The sequence below is a fragment of the Zea mays genome, chromosome 1, assembly GCF_902167145.1.
Source record: "Zea mays cultivar B73 chromosome 1, Zm-B73-REFERENCE-NAM-5.0, whole genome shotgun sequence".
In the NCBI taxonomy this organism is placed as follows: Eukaryota; Viridiplantae; Streptophyta; class Magnoliopsida; order Poales; family Poaceae; genus Zea; species Zea mays.
Window position 1 is genome coordinate 270,603,720 of NC_050096.1, and position 18,566 is coordinate 270,622,285.

At 43.0% G+C, this 18,566-nt stretch overlaps 1 protein-coding gene across 1 annotated transcript in view; it reads left to right on the forward strand.

Moving 5' to 3' along the window:
* Window positions 1-18,065, forward strand: part of LOC103643851 (uncharacterized) — a 51,136-nt gene extending 33,071 nt beyond the window's left edge. The window contains exons 12-18 of the mRNA XM_008667018.4: window positions 15,405-15,613; window positions 16,127-16,243; window positions 16,344-16,720; window positions 16,798-17,074; window positions 17,151-17,522; window positions 17,599-17,712; window positions 17,787-18,065. Of these exons, the coding sequence (XP_008665240.2) occupies window positions 15,405-15,613; window positions 16,127-16,243; window positions 16,344-16,720; window positions 16,798-17,074; window positions 17,151-17,522; window positions 17,599-17,712; window positions 17,787-18,065 (1,745 nt within the window). The remainder of the gene's footprint in view (window positions 1-15,404; window positions 15,614-16,126; window positions 16,244-16,343; window positions 16,721-16,797; window positions 17,075-17,150; window positions 17,523-17,598; window positions 17,713-17,786) is intronic.
* Window positions 18,066-18,566: the final 501 nt, after the last annotated feature.

Here is an 18,566-nt window from a genome sequence, read left to right on the forward strand (position 1 = left end):
GATTTATCTTGCACACACCGTGGTCCACCATTCAGTGAGTGCGGGTGACTGTTGAGCGGGTACGGGTGACTTGACGATTCACCTTCACACCTGCAGCACTATATAAACAGACGGGTAGGTGTGAAATTACCACAGCATTCATTGCCATCGCACTGTTGTGCTGCTAAAAAATTTAACCATAGCCGAAGCTTTCCCATCGCATTCTCAAACAAAGCATCGTTTTGAACTAGCTTCGTCATAAGAAAGAGCTTCATCACAACCATAAAAATCATCAACATTCGTAAGAAGTGCAAGGAATTCAACACCTGATGGCCAAAGTACGCTCAACCACTAGGGTGACCCGCGACGGAGAAGAGGCCAAAACTACAGAGACTGCTCCGATCTCTGAAGTGATGAAACAATCGGGAATGGTTGTGACAGAGGTAGCTGCTGTGGAAGGTGCACCTTCTGCCGAAGCTAAATATGCTGACATTGAAGAAGATGTTATTAATGAAGAAGAGGAATATTATAATACTCTCATGTCAGACAAACCCAGTCACTTGGACTTTGGAAAATCTACCGTTTCTGAGGCTGATATGCCTATGATGATAAAGCTAGGCTACTTCGGAGAAGCTGAGAAGAAGTTGATTCGTTTTGGCGGAGAAGAAACCACTCCGACACCGGAAAAAGATGAGGTGGTAGTTTTTAGGAGCTTCTTCAGAGCAGGATTGAGGTTTCCTTTGAACGAAATGATTGGAGAAGTTTTGGAAAACTACGAGATCTATCTTCATCAGCTGACTCCTAACGCTATCGTTAGGCTCAGTGTCTTCATCTGGGCTCTCCGAAGCCAAGGAATAGACCCGAATGCCGAAGCCTTCTGCCGAGTGCACGAGCTTCATTATCAGACGAAGGCTAGAGAAGATGGTATTCATGAGAATTTTGGTTGCTACAACTTCGCTTACCGCAAAGATATGAAGACTCCAGTGGTTAGCTATCGTACCAAGTGGCCAACTGGTTGGAAAAATGAGTGGTTTTATGTGAAGGCTGATGAGAAGAAGAGGGGGAAGCTCAAGACGCTAGTACTGAGCCCTATGAGCCTAAGCTTCGGGCTGACTAGGCCGCTGTGCCGTATGGAGCCGGGGTCACCATGCCAACAAGTTGTGGCAGAATTCTGGGTGGTAGCCAAGTAGATCAGCACAAGAGATCTAGTCCAAGAATATCTAGATCATGCCGAAGCTTAAGGGGACAAAGGAGAAGAAAGAGCTTGTGCGACTACCTTATAAGTTTAAATTTGAGAAACGATTCAAAGGGCCATGTCAAGAATGGCTAGAAATGATAGAAACCATGTGCAACGAAATTTTGGGGAATTACACTAGAAAAGAAGATCAGATGATGACTGCAGCCTTCGGCACTCGACCAAAGCGAAGGTTGAATCGGGTGATGGATGCCCTGAACTTCGAATATCCTGATTATGAGCGATTGAACAAGGGTGCCGAAGGGCAAAAAAGAAAAAGGATTGTTAGTGTTCTGAGCAGACAAGCTGCTAGAATGGTAAAAGAAGATGAAAAAATTCTGAAGAGGAAAAAATCGAGCCCTAAGCCGAAAGTAGCTGCTCCGAAGAAGAGGAAAGTTGCGGCTCCGAAGCCAAAAACAACTGAAATAGAAGAAGAGACTCCTTCAACACTTCCAGCTGCCGACGTGGATGAAATTCTAAAGGTAATGACTGAATCCTTGCCTATCAAGCTAAGTCCACTAGGGCCACATCTAACGAAGCTTTTACAGAAGAAGAAGGAGCCCTCAGCAGCGAAGAAGTCTGCTGGGCCGAAAAAGCGGAGGATTATTACTGTAATCGAAGCTATTGAAGAAACCCACCGCTGGCCTCAGCGACAAAGATAACGCCTGCTGCCGAAGATGCCACAGCTATCGAAGCTGCCCCCACCCCCACCGAAGCTGCAACTGCCGAAGCTGCAACGGTCGAAGATACAAATCTGGAGGGCACATTTTCTGATATTGATAAAATGCTTTTGAATATGGCCGCGGAAGAAGATGTTGCAGCCGCCGAAGAGACCCTGGCCACAGTGCCTGGAAAAGAGAAAGAGATTGCCGAAGATACTTTGGAGAAAAAGGATTTCAATTTTCAAAACATAATTGGCCAAAAGTTGTCTAAGGCTAAGAAGGAAGAGATGAGAGATTATGCAATATCATGTGGATATCAACCAGGAGTATTGCTCTTCGGCGGTATTGACGATGAAAGCTTAGGATGCCTCTGAGACCGAACTGGAGTGAAGGTTATCAGTACTCTGTCGAAGAGTATTGGTTTCCCGAAGCTTGAGGCCGATATCAGCCGCTACCGACGACAACATATCGTCGATAGTTCATTCTATTCTAATTTCAAGGTAAAAAAATTTCTTCGACTTTTCTTTGTTTTAACGACGAAGGTGTTTTCTGACGAAGGTTGTTTTTGCGCAGAGCATGCTATTAAGTAAAGCCTTGAGAATGCAACAGGACCTTGAAGATAAAAAACATGAGGTTATAATTGAAGGCTTAGAGAGCAAAATAAAAAATCACGAAGCTGCTCTTGAGAAGAAGGATTTTGAACTTCAATCAATGGAGGGCTTACTAGCGGAAGCCCAAGCTAGAATCGCCAGATTGAATAGTGAACTCCTCGCAAAGACGGAAAACTTCGAACAAGAAAAGCAGAATTTTGATGCGAAGTTTGAGGCTGAAGTTGAAAAAAGTTCAAATTTATAGAAATCATTGAAAGAGTTTTAAGATAAATGTCTAGACTTCGGCAACCGATGCGTGCAGCGGCTGAAGCAGGTCTTCAACTTAGTTGGGGCAAGTTCTGAGAAGTTTGAACCTTCAGTTGAAGACCTGCCAGGGACCTTCAAACACATTGAGGGCGAAGTTGATGCTCAAGATGAAGTTATAGCTGGGCACGGCGATTTCTGTGCCATGCTAGCTTCTCGGGGCATAGTTGTTGCCTTCATGAAAACTGGTTGCACGCATGGGAAAATCGTCAATAGACCTAACTTCAGCTTATCACCAGCAGACTTAACTGATATCCCTAGCCTGGCCTGAAGCATAACACAAATTTGTCCATAAACTTAGCTGGTGATGAACCTCGAAGTCACCTCAAGCCGGTAATAAACTCATACCTGGTGCTTACCTTTTCCTTGAAACTTGAGTTTACCTTATAACGCTTTGTTATGTACACGACGATGAAGCCAAAGAGCAATGATCCGAAGCTTTTGGTGGATGGTGACGAAGTGACGAAGCTGAAGACACTACTATGAAAAAACTTTTTAGAGAAATTCTTGAATACCCTTGTAAAAATATTGTAATTTAGGAACCATACACTATTCTGTAAATTTGTCCATACCTTGTAATATATTTTTACCTTTCTGTCCATGTATGAACTGCTTTGATGTGGACGAAACTTGTATTTTTTTAGCTGAAGGCGAAAAACACCTTCCCTTCTTTTCGTACACAATGAAGCATAAATCTGCTTCTTTTTCCTCTCGCCGAAGCCTTGTCATTAGAGCCGAAGCAACTGTCTGTACTTGTATGATATGATGATGATGATCCTACGTATGTCTAAATGAATGTATATAAATGCAATGAATGCTGTGATGTATTGTGCAAATGAATGTCCAGACACACGCTTACAAAGCCACATCCAAACTCTGCATTCCCTTGGGAATAACTGAAATCTCTTTGTCGTTTATTTTTCGGCTGCACCGCTTATTTTTTGGTGTAAGTTCTGCATCCCCTTAGGAACGTCTTTTGAACTTCTTCGCCTTCTATTTCGGCGGTATAAGTTCCGCATTCCCTTAGGAACGTCTTTTGAACTTCTTCGCCTTATATTTCGGCGGTATTTGGCTCTGCATTCCATTAGGAACGACTTTTGTAGCTTCGTCGTGCTCTGCATCCCCTTAGGGACGACCTTTGAGCTTCTCCCTGGTTTTTTTCTCTGCACTCGATGGTGCCCGCTCAGATGTTACATTTTACATTCTTTTGGGGGATTTTTCTCTCATAGAGCTGAATAAGAAAAAGAAAAATTACAAGCTATGGCCACATTAAAAAACCTTTCTCCCCCTTTGGAAAGGAAAAGGGTGCCATAGGAAAAAATGAAAAAAAATACATCAAATTACACATAATATCGTCGAAGCTCATCCGCGTTCCAAGATCTAGGAATGTCGCTGCCGTCCATATTCTTCAACATGTAAGAATTGGGCCTTGACGAAGATACCACCAGAAAAGGTCCTTCCCACTTCAGTTGTAGTTTGCCTACTGTGTCCGGATTAGCCATTCTCCGAAGCACCAAATGCCCTGGCTTGATATTTTTCAACCGGACTTTTCTGTCGCGCCATTTTATTGTTTCGGCTTGATATTTATTGATATTTTCCACAGCCTGAAGTCTGGTCCCTTCTATAGTATCTTTTGCTACATGATAATCAGCTTCATCTTCTGTCGAAGCTTCTGTTCTTATTGACCCCGCTTTAGCTTCTTCTAGGGTTATAGCTTCGTCACCAAATAATAACTTGAATGGCGTAAAACATGTTGATCTTGAAATGGTTGTATTGTGGCTCCACACCACTTTAATCAACTCATCTGGCCACTTTCCTCTGGGCTGATTGAAGATTAACTTCATTATTCCCGTCATTATAATGTCATTTGCTCTTTCGACAATTCCATTTGACTCTGGATGTCTGACAGATGCAAAATGAATCTTCGTGCCAATCTGATCACAGAATTCCTTGAAAGCTTCGACATCAAACTGTGTTCCATTGTCCACAGTTATAGCTTTTGGCACGCCGAAGCGACAAACGATGTTTTGCTATAAGAATTTCTAGACTGTGGCCGAAGTTATTGTGGCCAAAAGCTTCGCCTCAATCCACTTAGAAAAATATTCTACTGCCACCACAACATATCTTAAATTGCCTTGTGCTGGTGGAAGTGGGCCTAGCAAATCGAGGCCCCATCTTTGCAACGACCAAGTGGGTTGTATTAACTGAGTGAGAGATGAAGGTTGTTTCTGGTCTCTTGCACATTTTTGACAACCTTCACATTTTTGAACTAGCTCTGCTGCATCCGAAGCTGCCTTCGGCCAGTAAAATCCTTGTCGAAACACTTTCCCCAGCAAGGGCCTAGTCTTAATGTGAGATCCACATAGACCTGTGTGTATCTCTTTCATTAATTCAATACCTTCAGCTCTTGATAAACACTTGAGAAGTGGAGAACATACTCCATGTTTATACAATTCCCCTTTTATTATCACATATGGTCTTGTTCTTGCCTCCATTCTCTTGTTATAAGCTTCGTCATCTGAAAGACAATTGCCTTGGAGGAAAGACATAATTTCAGTCCTCCAATCTTCACTATGTACTGGAGAAATAGTAAGCACTGCTCTCTCCATGAGTTCAACCGAAGGTGCTTTTATTGTTTCAAAAAATACTTCCGAAGGTAGAGGGAGCCCCTGAGCCACTGATTTGGCTAGCAAATATGCATGCTCATTTTCACCTCTTGGAATATTCTTGACAAAAAAACCTTCGAAAGAAGCCTACAACCTTCGAACTGTATCCAGATATCTTTCAAGCTTCGGATCTCTTGCCTTGCTACTTTTGTCCACATGGCCAGAAATAACTTGAGAATCAGTCTTTAGGATGGCCCTTCTTATTCCCATTGCCCTTAGCTTCCGAAGCCCCAACAGAAGTGCTTTGTACTCAGCAATATTATTTGTGCAACTGAAATCCAGTTTGGCTGCATAACATGTTTTGACTTTTGAGGGTGCCACTAGGACTGCAGCTGCTCCTGCACCGAAGGTTCCCCAAGAACCATCGCAGAACACTGTCCAAGCTTCTACGTCTTTGTTTGCTTCTTCTTCGTGAGCCCCTGGCGTCCAATCAGCGATGAAGTCTGCTAACGCTTGGGATTGAATTGAGGATCTATGCATATAGTCAATGGTGAATTCATTAAGTTCTGCAGTCTATTTCCCGATCCTTCCAGTAGCTTCTCTGTTCCTCATAATATCCTTCAAAGGCTGTGACGAAGGAACAATTATGTGATATGCTTGAAAATAGTGTTGAAGCTTTCTGGAGGCCATTAACACAGCATATAACACCTTTTCCAATTCTGTGTAATTTTTCTTTGACGGACTCAAAACTTCGGAAATGAAGTACACTGGAGCTTGCTTTTTGACTTGGCCATCTAGCTTCTCCTATACAAGTGCCGCACTCACTGCAGAATGTGAAGCTACAACATATAAGAGCAATGGAGCCCCTGGCGAAGGTGGGGATAACGTTGTTAAATCAATCAAATATTGCTTCAACTCTTTGAAGGCCTTTTACTGAGCCGGACCCCACTAAAAGACTTCGGCTGACTTTAGTATTTCAAAGAATGGTAGATTTCTTTCTGCTGATCTGGATATAAATATGTTCAATGATGCTAATCTACCTGCCAGCCGTTGAGCTCCTTTCTTTGTGCTTGGCGGTTCCATACGAAGGATAGCTTCAATCTTGCTTGGGTTAGCTTCGATTCCCTTCGTTGATACTAGACAGCCAAGGAACTTGCCCTTCTTTACCCCAAAAACACATTTTCTGGATTTAACTTCAAACCAGCTTGTCTGAAGTTGGCAAATGTCTCTTGTAAATCAGCAATGTGATTTTCTTGCTTCGTGCTTTTGACTATGATATCATCAACATAAGTCAGCACATTCCTGCCTATTTGAGAATGAAGTGCTCTGGCTGTCATTCTGCTGAAGCTTCCTCCAGCATTTTTAAGCCCCTCAGGCATCCGAAGATAGCAATATGTGCCACTGGGGGTTATGAAGCTAGTCTTCGGCTCATCTTCCTTCTTCATCCAGATTTGGTGGTAGCCTGAGTAACAATCTAGTAAACTCATGAGCTCTGACGAAGCTGCTGCATCTACTAGAAAATCTATTCTTGGCAATGGGAACTCATCCTTTGGACAAGCCTTGTTAAGATCTATAAAATCAATGCACATTCTCCATTTACCATTAGCCTTCTTCACCATAACAGTATTAGCTAGCCACTCTGGGTATTTGACCTCCTGATAACTCCAACACTAAGAAGCCTCTTCACTTCGTTTCGAGCACCTTCAGCTTTGTCATCAGACATTTTCCGAAGCCTTTGCTTTCTTGGCCTGAAGGATGGATCCACATTGAGTGAATGCTCAATGACATCTCTTTTGACACCACAAAGATCATTGGTTGACCAAGCAAAGACATCTTTGTTGTTGAATAGAAATCTTAGCAAATTCTTTTCCTGCTCTTCAGATAACTGAGACCCCAGCAGTACCTTTTGCTCTGCTATATCTTCACATAGAAGCATAGGCTTCGGCTGGTCCGCCGAAGCAGCCTTCTCTCTTTTGTATCGATACTGGTCACAGGCTTCGGCTCCATCTATGTTATGGATTGCCTTTGAATCTGTCCAGTTTCCTTCGGCCTTCCTGGCAGCTTCTTGACTGCCATGAACAGCAATGGGCCCTTGTTCCGAAGGTATCTTCATGCATAGATATGCTGGATGAAGTATCGCTTTTAAAGCATTAAGTGTTCTGCGACCAATGATTGCATTATAGGGATACTCCATGTCAACAATGTCAAAGACAACCTGTTCAGTCCTTGTGTTATGAACAAAGCCAAAGGTCACCGGCATTGTGATTTTGCCGAGTGCTACAATCTGCCTTCCTCCGAAACCACATAGAGGATGTGTAGCATCATGAATCTTATCCTCTGGTTCTTGCATCTGTCTGAAGGCCTTAGAAAATATGATATCTGTTGCACTGCCTGTATCAACCAGAACATTATGGACCAAAAATCCCTTAATGACACAAGATATGACCATAGCATCATTATGAGGGTAATCTTTGAGCTGAAGGTCCTCCTGGGAGAAGGTGATTGGGATGTGGGACCATTTTGACTTGATGAAGGGTCCCTGCGCCCCAACATGCTGCACCCTTCTTTGTGCTTCCTTCTTCTGCTTCTTGTTAGCCGGCTCTGAACCTGAGCCGCCTGTTATCGGAAACACCAGCTTCGCAGCCGAAGATGCTTCAGCTTGATTGCTGAACGAAGCCATCAGCTCAAAAGTGGAAGTAAGTTCACCAGAGGTGGGCGCCAATGTTGGGGACTTGTTCTCAAATGCTATGAATTAAGAACAAGGCAACACATAATGTTAAAGGGTAAAGCCCTTCGTCCTTCAAAGCATTATTTCCCTTAGGATATAATGATCTTCAGATGAAGGTCGCGAAGGACGAACCTTCATTATTGCAATATATGTTAATGAAAGATGAAGCATGTAAAACATGATAGATAGCATGAATAATCATATGACATTATAATATATTTCTTGTTATATAATCATGAATGAATAAAAACAACATAAGATTACATTGTACCTTCGGCTTGACAGAAGGTATGAAAACAAACGTGACGCACGAGCGAGTACAAATCTGCGTGAACAGTACGGAGGTACTGTTCATCTATTTATAGGCACAGGACGCAACCTGTGTGAAATTACATTTATACCATTTACAATCGAATACAATCATGACACAAACTATCATGGGTCAATCTGTCTTTTCATATTTAAGTCGGTGCAACCCTTCGTCTTAGGCATGTCGTTATGCCGAAGTTCCCTGTAAGGTGGTGAAAGGGAAATAGGGTCAAACATTTTCCTAAATGATTTTGGTGGTTGAATTGCCTAACACAAATAATTGGACTAACTAGTTTTCTCTAGATTATAAGTTCTACAGGTGCCAAAGGTTCAACACAAACCAATAAAAAGTCCAAGATAGGGTTCAAAAAGAAAGGAGCAAAACCAACCAAAGGTTGCCCTGGTCTGGCGCACCGGACTGTGTCCGGTGCACCAGGGTGGATCAACTCGAACTCGCCACCTTCTGGTTTCTGGAAAAGCCACTCCGCTATAATTCACCGGACTGTCCGGTGTAGCACCGGACTGTCCGGTGTGCCATGCGGAGCAATGGCTACTGCGCCAACGGTCGTCTGCAAAAGTGAACAGTGAACGCTACAGTGCTCGGATAGTAAATGCAGAGTCAGAGCAGGCGCCAGAAGGCGCACCAGACAGTGAACAGTGACTGTTGGTGCACCACCAAATCGTCCGGTGGTCCCATCTGTTAGAGCTCCAACGGTCAAACCCTAACGGTTGGGTGACGTGGCTGGCACACCGGACTGTCCGGTGTGCCCATCGACAGACAGTCTCCCCAACGGCCATTTTGGTAGTTGGGGCTATAAATACCCCCCAACCACCACACTTCAAGGTATCCAAGTTTTTAGCCATTGCATTCAATACAAGAGCTCTAGACTTCATACCAAGACACAAACAAAAGATCAAATCCTCTCCTAAGTTCGAGATCACTCCAAATAATTAGTGACTAGTGAGAGAGAGATATTTGTGTTCATTTGAGTTCTTGTCGCTTGGATCGCTTTTCTTCTTCCTCCATTCTCGTTCTCAAGCAACTTGTAATCAACGCAAGAGACACCAAGTTGTGGCGGTCCTTGTGAGTGGTCTAAGTGACCCGTTGATTAAGGAGAAAAGCTCACTCGGTCTAGGTGACCGTTTGAGAGAGGGAAAGGGTTGAAAGAGACCCGGTCTTTGTGACCACCTCAACGGAGAGTAGGTTTGCAAGAACCGAACCTCGGTAAAACAAATCACCGTTTCATCCGCTTTCATTTGCTTGTGATTTGTTTTCGCCCTCTCTTTCGGACTCAGTTTTAATTCTAACGCTAACCCGGCTTGTAGATTGTGCTTAAAGTTTATAAATTTCAGATTTGCCTATTCACCCCCCCCCCTCTAGGCGACTTTCAGGTAGCTTCGGCGTTATTTGTGTGCTGATCTTCCAAAGGTGTTTCTTCTTATAGGACCTTCGGCTACAAAGCAGACCCCCAACAATACCGGAGTGCAGTGGAAGTCTTTTCGTTGTCCAAGTTCATTTTCCCTTTCAATGTACCTTCGAGACTACATCAAGTGTACTTAACCAAACAAGTTAGTCTCAAAGGGGTCAAGCTGTAGCTCATCCCTCCCTAAATATGTGCATCATTTGCATATGGACTTATGAGGTCCGGGGATGATTTGTACAACTTGAGCACCATAAATAGACAACAAATAATGTAAATGCTCAAAGTAACATGATCAAAGGCATAGACTACATGTATGCTATAGATCAATCCAAGTTACGTGAATATAAGACATTTAGCTCACTACGCAACCTGCAAAACCTTTTCTCATCTAAAGGCTTGGTGAAGATATCGGCTAGCTGGTTCTCGGTGCTAATGTGATACACATCGATATCTCCCTTTTGCTGGTGGTCTCTCAGGAAGTGATGCCGGATGTCTATGTGCTTAGTGAAAGGGAAATGACCTTAAACCATTTCTTGTATTTTGGTGCTTGATGACCATCACAACCATTCGGACTAACTAGTTTGCCTAGTCTTTGATTCACAGGTTCATAAGATTCAACAGTTCAGTTTCTAAGAAAGAATCAGCTCAGATTCAACCAAATAGGGGTAAAACATGAGATAGATGAACTACCAATAGTTCTACTCTTTGGATAAGTTCAAAATACCCCGAGAAACATATTCAACACTTCTAGAAAGGTTGGAAAGCTCAAAAACAACGTATCACTATTTTGGAGCTAGTTTGAGCACACTACAAGAAACTAATAAAAGTTCGTGGGTTAATTTAAGAACGTGGGTACCGACGTTCTTAACTGAGTTATGTTCGTGGGTTAATTTAAGAACATGGGTACCCACGTTCTTATATTAAATTCGTGGGCCCGTGGGAAAACCGTCGAACTTATATTATTAGGAACGTGGGTACCCACGTTCTTAACTTAAATTCGTGGGCCACGTGGACACCGTCGAACTTAACCTAAAACCTAAATTTCACCCACCCCGCGCGTCTGTCTTTTTTTCCCTGTCGACACCGTGCGCGCGCCCGACGCTACCCGCCTCGCCGCCAGCCCGCCGTCACAACCTCGCAGCGCGCGCCCTGCCTCCACCCCGCGCCCGCCCCGCCGCCCCATCGCGCGCAGGCTCGTGCGCCGCCACCAGCTCGGCCAGCCCTCGCCACCGCCGTCGCCAGAAACCGGCCGCGCACGTCCCTTCGGCACCCACGCGCGTCCCGACGCCTCGCCGGCCCACCGCGCCCCACCCCGCCAGCGCCCCGCCTCCGCCTGCTCACGCCCCACCGCGCGCCTGCTCGCGCGCAGCCGGCCCACCGTGCCCTGCCGCCACACCGCACTCCTCCTCCACTGCCTTCCTATTTTTAAACAGGGAGAGGGGTGGCCCTCCGCAAGCCGCACGGATCCTCTCCATCTTCACCGCTTCTTCCTCTCTGCAAATCTCTTAGTGCAAGCAAGGAGGCCGTTCCACGCTCCTCCAGCGAGCTCCGTGCTGAAGCAGCAAGGTAAACCTGCCTCTCTTGAATTTTGAGCATGTTTTTCCTTCTGTATGCTAATTTGGTGAGTATCTGTCAATTTCCAATTCCAACACAGAGGTACAAACAGTTATATGGAACTAGGTAAGCTAGCATCTTCTTAAGTAAATGCAAGGATGAAAAGATGTTGAAACAAATCAACATCTGATGGTTTCATGAACTTTCAGTGCTGATCTAAATTTTCATCTAAGATTTCACTTTTTTAACTCTTTTTATTTACAAATTACAATCATGTCTGAATGCCTAAAATATACCTCTACAACCTTTTCCATAAGGAAGGTGTGTTAACTGTGTCTGTGAGTCTTTCTTAGCTATAGTATTGTTTTGGGATCTGTTGAATGTGTAGCAAATTCACAGAGAGGCAGATAGCAATCCTTTAAATCTAGCATTACAAAGTACGAAAAGATTAAGCAATCATTGTCCACAAATTGCAAAATCTGAAGGTACCTGAAGCAAAAAAAACATTAACTGAGATTGCTAGTGTATAACACATAAATGTTTCCTGAATAAAATTAGTTGCAGTGAATTCAGCAAACTATAGACCACCTGTAAAATTTATTTTGTTTAGCTGAACTTAGAAGAGCACAACGTTACTCATGGAAACAACAAACCATGACCACTCACCTAGCAGAACTACATGACTCAACTCACAAATTTGTACAACTGGGTCCCACTTGCTAAGATCACCTAGCTTGGGGGATGATATAGCAAATCCGGGGAGGCCAAATTTGGGGGTTTGGGTTTGAGGTGGATTATTGGTTTATTAGAATAGTCATAGAGAACACAAAAGGCGTGCATATCCAGGCCATGACACGTCAGACCCAGGTAAGTGGTTGGTAGTGGGATATGACAAGCCCTAGATTTTGTAGCTTTGGCCAGCTTTTCCATTTTCTTATGTTCGCAAAGCATTCGTACAATATGGTTAAGGATGTTAGTTTGTTAGTTAAAATGTTAGGTTCAATATTTGCTTAAACAATTTTTTATGTCTAGTGATTCTTTTTAATAGGGTTATTATACACAGTCTGGATTTACGTTTATATGCTTAATGATGTTTATTTACACATTTTTTATACATTGGGTTATTTAGTTTTGGAAATGGATGACAATAGAAGAAGGGCGATGTATGATGGATTCAATAGCGTGACTCTAGGTCACTCAAAGGAATGGGTTAGGGTTGCAAAACAATTCGTGGATCTCGCATTTTCCAGTGGAGCTCGTGTGGTGAAGTGTCCATGTACCAAGTGTCGGAATTTTAAGTATGTGAGAAAGATCGAAGAACTGGAGCATCATCTTTGCAAGAATGGGTTTATGTCTAACTATCTTGTGTGGCGCTCACATGGAGAAGTAGAGCAGAATATCACAGAGTCAGAAAGAATTGATGATGATGAGGAGGATCGGATGGATGACTTGGTGGCTGATATTAGTAGAGAGTATCCAACATTGGCCTCGGAACAGGGTACACCAGAGGAAGTGCAGGAGTTTTATAAGCTTCTTCATGCGTCAGAGGAAAAAGTGCATGACGACACCACTGTGACCGTGTTGCAGGTGGTTACACGTCTTATGGCAATGAAGGCAAAGTATAACTTCTCGAATAACTGCTATAACGATATAATCAATCTGATTATTGATCTCATCCCATCGAACCATAAGATGCCAAAAGACTTATACCAGTCTAAAAAGATTGTGTCCGGTCTTGGGATGAAGTATAAAAAGATTGATGTGTGCGAAGATAATTGCATGTTGTTCTGGAAGGAATATGAAGCGGCCACCCATTGTCAGATATGCGGTAAATCAAGATATGCGGAGGTACTAAAAGAGGATGGGGCTACTTTTGCTACAAAAGTGGCAGTTAAACAGCTTCGATATATGCCCATCACCCCAAGGCTTAAACGTCTGTTTTTAACCCCACAAACTGCGAAGCTAATGTTGTGGCATAAGGAAGGAGACCGTGAGAGCCAAGATCCAGACATTATGATGCATCCATCAGATGGCGATGCTTGGAAGGCTCTGGATTGTTTTGACCCAGAATTTGTAAGAGACGCTAGGAGTGTTCGTCTAGGCTTGTCCACTGATGGTTTCACTCCTTACGACAACAGTTCAACTTCATACTCTTGTTGGTCGGTTTTCATCATGCCCTACAACCCCCCTCCCAACAAATGCATGAAAGAAGGGTTCATATTTCTTGCCCTTATTATTCCAGGGCCTAAACATCCTGGAAAGAAGATCAATGTATTCATGCAACCGTTGATTGAAGAGTTCAAAGAGCTATGGGTAGGGGTAAAGGCTTATGATGGTCATCTAAAACGTGAATTTACCTTACATGTTGTATATTTGTGGTCAATTCATGATTTGCCTGCATATGGTATTTGGTCTGGCTGGTGTGTCCACGGTCGACTGTGTTGTCCCATATGCATGGGGGACACACAAGCATATCGATTGGAGCATGGTAAAAAGGTCTCATTCTTTGATTGTCATAGACGGTTTCTTCCATCCAATCACCCGTTTCGAAATGATACGAAGTCATTTAGAAGAGGCATAAAAGTTAAAGATGGTCCACCAAAACGTTTAATGGGTGAAGATATCCTGATACAACATTGTGCCCTTCAAAGGGCTGCAGAAGGTCATGAGTTTGAAGGCTATGGTCAAGATCACAACTGGACTCATATTTCTTTTCTCTGGGAACTTCCGTATGCGAAGGTATTGATTTTACCACACAACATAGATTTGATGCACCAAGAGCGCAATGTTGCTGAAAGCATCATAAGCATGTGTCTAAACATTAAGGGTAAAACAAAAGACAACATCAATGCCAGGAAAGATTTAGCTAATCTTTGCGATCGCCCTAGCCTTGAGGTCAAATTAAATCCTAATGAAAAGGAGAGGACACCACGAGCTCCATACTGTCTAAAGCCGGAAGAGCGAAAAGAAGTATTTCGATGGTTGAAAATGTTGAAGTTTCCAGACCGCTATGCAGCTAACATAAAACGTACTGTTAACCTCGACACTAATAAATTAAATGGTTTGAAGGCTCACGATTATCATATTTTGATGGAAAGACTTATGCCAGTAATGTTCCGTGGCTATTTGAAGCCTCCTCTGTGGAAGATGATTGCTGAACTTAGTTACATATATAGACATATATGTGCTAAGCATATCTCAAAGAAATTCAATTTGAGAAACAAATCGCGGTGCTTGTATGCAAGATGGAAAAAGTATTTCCGCCTGGATTTATGAATGTGATGCAACATTTGCTAGTGCACTTACCTTATGAAGCATTGGTAGGAGGACCAGTGCAGTTCCGATGGATGTATAGTCAAGAAAGAGAATTGAAAAAACTTAGAGCTACTGTGCGGAACAAAGCAAGGGTTGAGGGGTGTATCGCAGAGGCCTTTGCAGCTAAAGAGATCACAATGTTCTCAAGTCAGTATTTATCACACACTAACAACGTGAATGCTCAGTCAACACGGTATCATACTGAAGAAGAAGGTCCTTTGATCGACCTTAATGTTTTTCTCTGGAAGGGGAAAGGGGTCGGGGCTTCTACTGCACATTATGTTGACATAAGAGAGCGTAATTTCACCATGCTCTACTTGTACACCAACATGGAGGAACTTGATCCATACTTTGAAATGTTTGATTCCATATATTTAGCTGGTCACAAACCTACACCAAAGGAACTGGATAATCTACGTATGAAAGGGATGAACGGAGGTCCATGTTTTGTTGAATGGTTCCACGAGCATGTAATTATCTCTTTATAATTTTCCTTTGTGTACTTAGTTTGCACATACGACTTGCTATTTACCTATATCTTTTTTCTGCTCTATGTAGTGTAAGAAACTTGACTCTCTAGTCTCGGATGATTTGCGACAGATATCACATGGTCAGTTGAAAGCAAGAAAATATAGCCGCTATGATATTAATGGATACCGTTTTCGAACATCAAAATTAGAAAAAATCCACCCGCAGGCAGCCACGACAAACAGTGGAGTAGTAGCAACTGCCACAAATGCAGACGGAGGCACTCATGACTATTATGGTGTTCTTCAAGACATAACGGAGTACACTCTTGGTGGGGCCAAAGAGTTCATGTTTGTGTTATTTGATTGTGAATGGTTTGATCCTCAACAAACGCGAGAGGATGAATTTGGAATTGTGGAGGTAAAGCATGAATCACGGTTTAAAGGCAGCGATTATAGCAATGTTGTGCTTGCACATCAAGCGCAACAGGTGTACTATCTAACATATCCTCATGAAAACTTGAAGTCTTGTTGGGTTGTATACAAAATTAATCATGAAGTCCATCTGTTACGATATGATTATTACAACACAAATAACGAAGATGATGATTCTGTTAATATTTATCAAGAAGAAGGCGATCAGTCAGAAAATAGAGAATTTACTATATCTAAGGATTTAGGGCTCAATGAAGTAGCTAGTCTCGCCATAGATTTGATGGCAGAAGAACCAGGTCCTTCTAGGGCAAGGACTCGTAGGTCACAGAGAATTCTTGAAAAACAACAAAGACTTGAAATAATTGAGCAGCGCGTTGCTGAAGCAGATTCAGATGCCGATGATTTTTGAAAAGTATATATATTTAAATTCTTGTATATGCATTCCTATTTCAATACTAAAAGTATATATAATTAAATTCTTGTAATGAAATTTGTGCAGATGATGAGGGTCATGGACAAGCTCAAAGGGAAGAAGCGCGGAGATCGTGGTGACTCCTCGAGGTCACGGTCGACTAGGGGTTCAGGTGGTGGGGATACATCCTCTATGTTGTTCCATGTATTTAATTTGTTTTATTTTATTTTCTTCTATGTATGTAATAGTATTATCACCTTATTTTTGATTACTTGATATATCTCATTGTTGATTATGTTTGTAGGGCTCTACAACGTCAAGGCAACGGCTAGAGCAGCTCCTTGGTTGCATGGAGGAGCAGGGGCGCGAAGTGGCAAGCCATAGTGCACCTGGGCAAGAGCGCGAGGTGGCAGGCCATAGTGCACCTAGGCAAGAGCGCGAGGTGGCATGCCACAATGCACTTGAGCCGGAGTGTGAGGCGATAGGCTCAAGTGGACCTATGCTAGAGCAGGACCACAATGCATTTGAGCAAGCGCGCGAGGCGGCAGACCACAATGCACCTAGGCAGGAGGACGAGCTGGCACGCCAAGGTTCACCAATGCGTGATGATGATGACTATGGAGAGGCCGATGGAGAGGCCGATGACGAGGTTGTTACAACGACACAGGCAACGAACTTCAGGTAATTTTATTTTGACGATGAGTTCTATTTTTTGTTGGACTGATATTATTACCAGTGCACAATTTACAATTTTGTAGGTTTCGACGGTCCCTTAGAGTTCCACCGACACAACCCTTGGACCAACGCAGGGTCATAAACCCTGCAGGAGAGAGGAGCTGGGTGGAGGTGGCATGGAGTGGCAAAGGTCACCGGACACCAGTTAACACAGTGCTGGGATCTATAGCTCGTTTTCACTATCCAGGGGTGGTACAATTCAACGGGGCAGAGACAGGGGCGTATCACTGGGCTCACTGGGGCCTCAAACCATATGGACCCGACTGTACTCACCAAGACGCAGTGTGGTCATCATTTTGGGTGAGTTTATTATGTATTTTAAATTTACTTACCGTGGGCGTCTATAAATGAATTTAATTGCTTCTTCATTTTCCAGGAACAATTTAGATTAGACGAAACAACGAACGAAGAACATGCAAAACGTGTATTCCACAATGCTGCTAGAAAAGTTATAAATGGTTCAATGTCAGATGCACGGGTCAAAGCTGTTACCATGTACTTCAAGAAAGTGAAGGGTCAAAGAATGACCAACAAGCAGGCATGTGAAATCCACTTGACAGCTGAGGAGTACAAACAAAGTGAAGTGGACTGGCTCACTGCTCATCCTGAAGCTTGGGTCAAGCTCTGCGAGTACTGGGCCTCAGATGAGTACAAAGTGATTTCAGATAGAAATCGTTTGAACCGGAAGAGCAAACCGGGCCTCCATCGATTTGGAGCAGATGGATTTATTGGGAAATCACAACGAATGGTATGACGAGCTAAGTAACATTTAGTCCTTTTTCCCTCAGACAAATTTGTATATTTTATTATGTCTCTTACTGCAGGAGGCTCGTGATGGTGTTGAACCCCGATTCATTGACGTTTACATGGAGGGACACCGAGGTCCAGATCCAGATCATCCAGAAGTTTTATGTGATGACAGCGCGACAGAAAAGCTGGTAGGTGTAAATAATAACTATCTATTCTTAATTAACTTGTGACTCATTTATAATTAACATAAATTGTTTTGTAGACTCGTTATGCCGAGGAGGTTAGGAGGAAAGCAGGAGACGATGATCTAGATTGGAGGGAGGCACCTTTCGATCCGGATGCAGCATATGTTGCTGGTGGTGGGCTACCACATGGGAGGTATGATAAGATCAAAGTTGTGATATATAAAAACTATTGGTTCATAACTTGTGATGTTTCTAGATTGGGGATCAGTGATGGGGTTGTGAGTCGCGATAGCTTTGGTCGTCGGTCTGTTTCCTCGGTGGGGAGTAGATCTCGAACTTCAACTTGGAGCGTCTAATTATATTATATCTGTATGAAAAGTATGAGCTTTATTAATGCCCAGAGCTCTCGCCTTTAATAGAGACCAGCAAGAAGGCTGGACTTTGAATGCTTGGTCCTTGTCCTCCCAAATAATACTATTTATCCAACAATAATCTCCTTTACATCTTCTGTTCTTGCACGCATAATTAATATCTTTGTGTACTTGTGATTTAATGTCAATTGTATATTTATGAGAATTTTGGTTTATTTTGTAGGATTCCGGCTCTCATCAAGTGACTCCTCCCCCTCACGATAACTTTGCGGACAGATGTCTCAATTCTAGTGGTGGAGCTACGAACAACAATCCGATGTCCTGATCGAGAGCGATGGAGCTAATGTTTGAACTTGTGTATTTGAACTTGTGAACTACAAATGTGAACTATGGATGTGAACTTATGTGAATTTGTGAACTTATGTATCTGGACTTAATTATGTGAATTTGTGAACTTATGTATTTGGACTTGTGTGAATTTGTGAT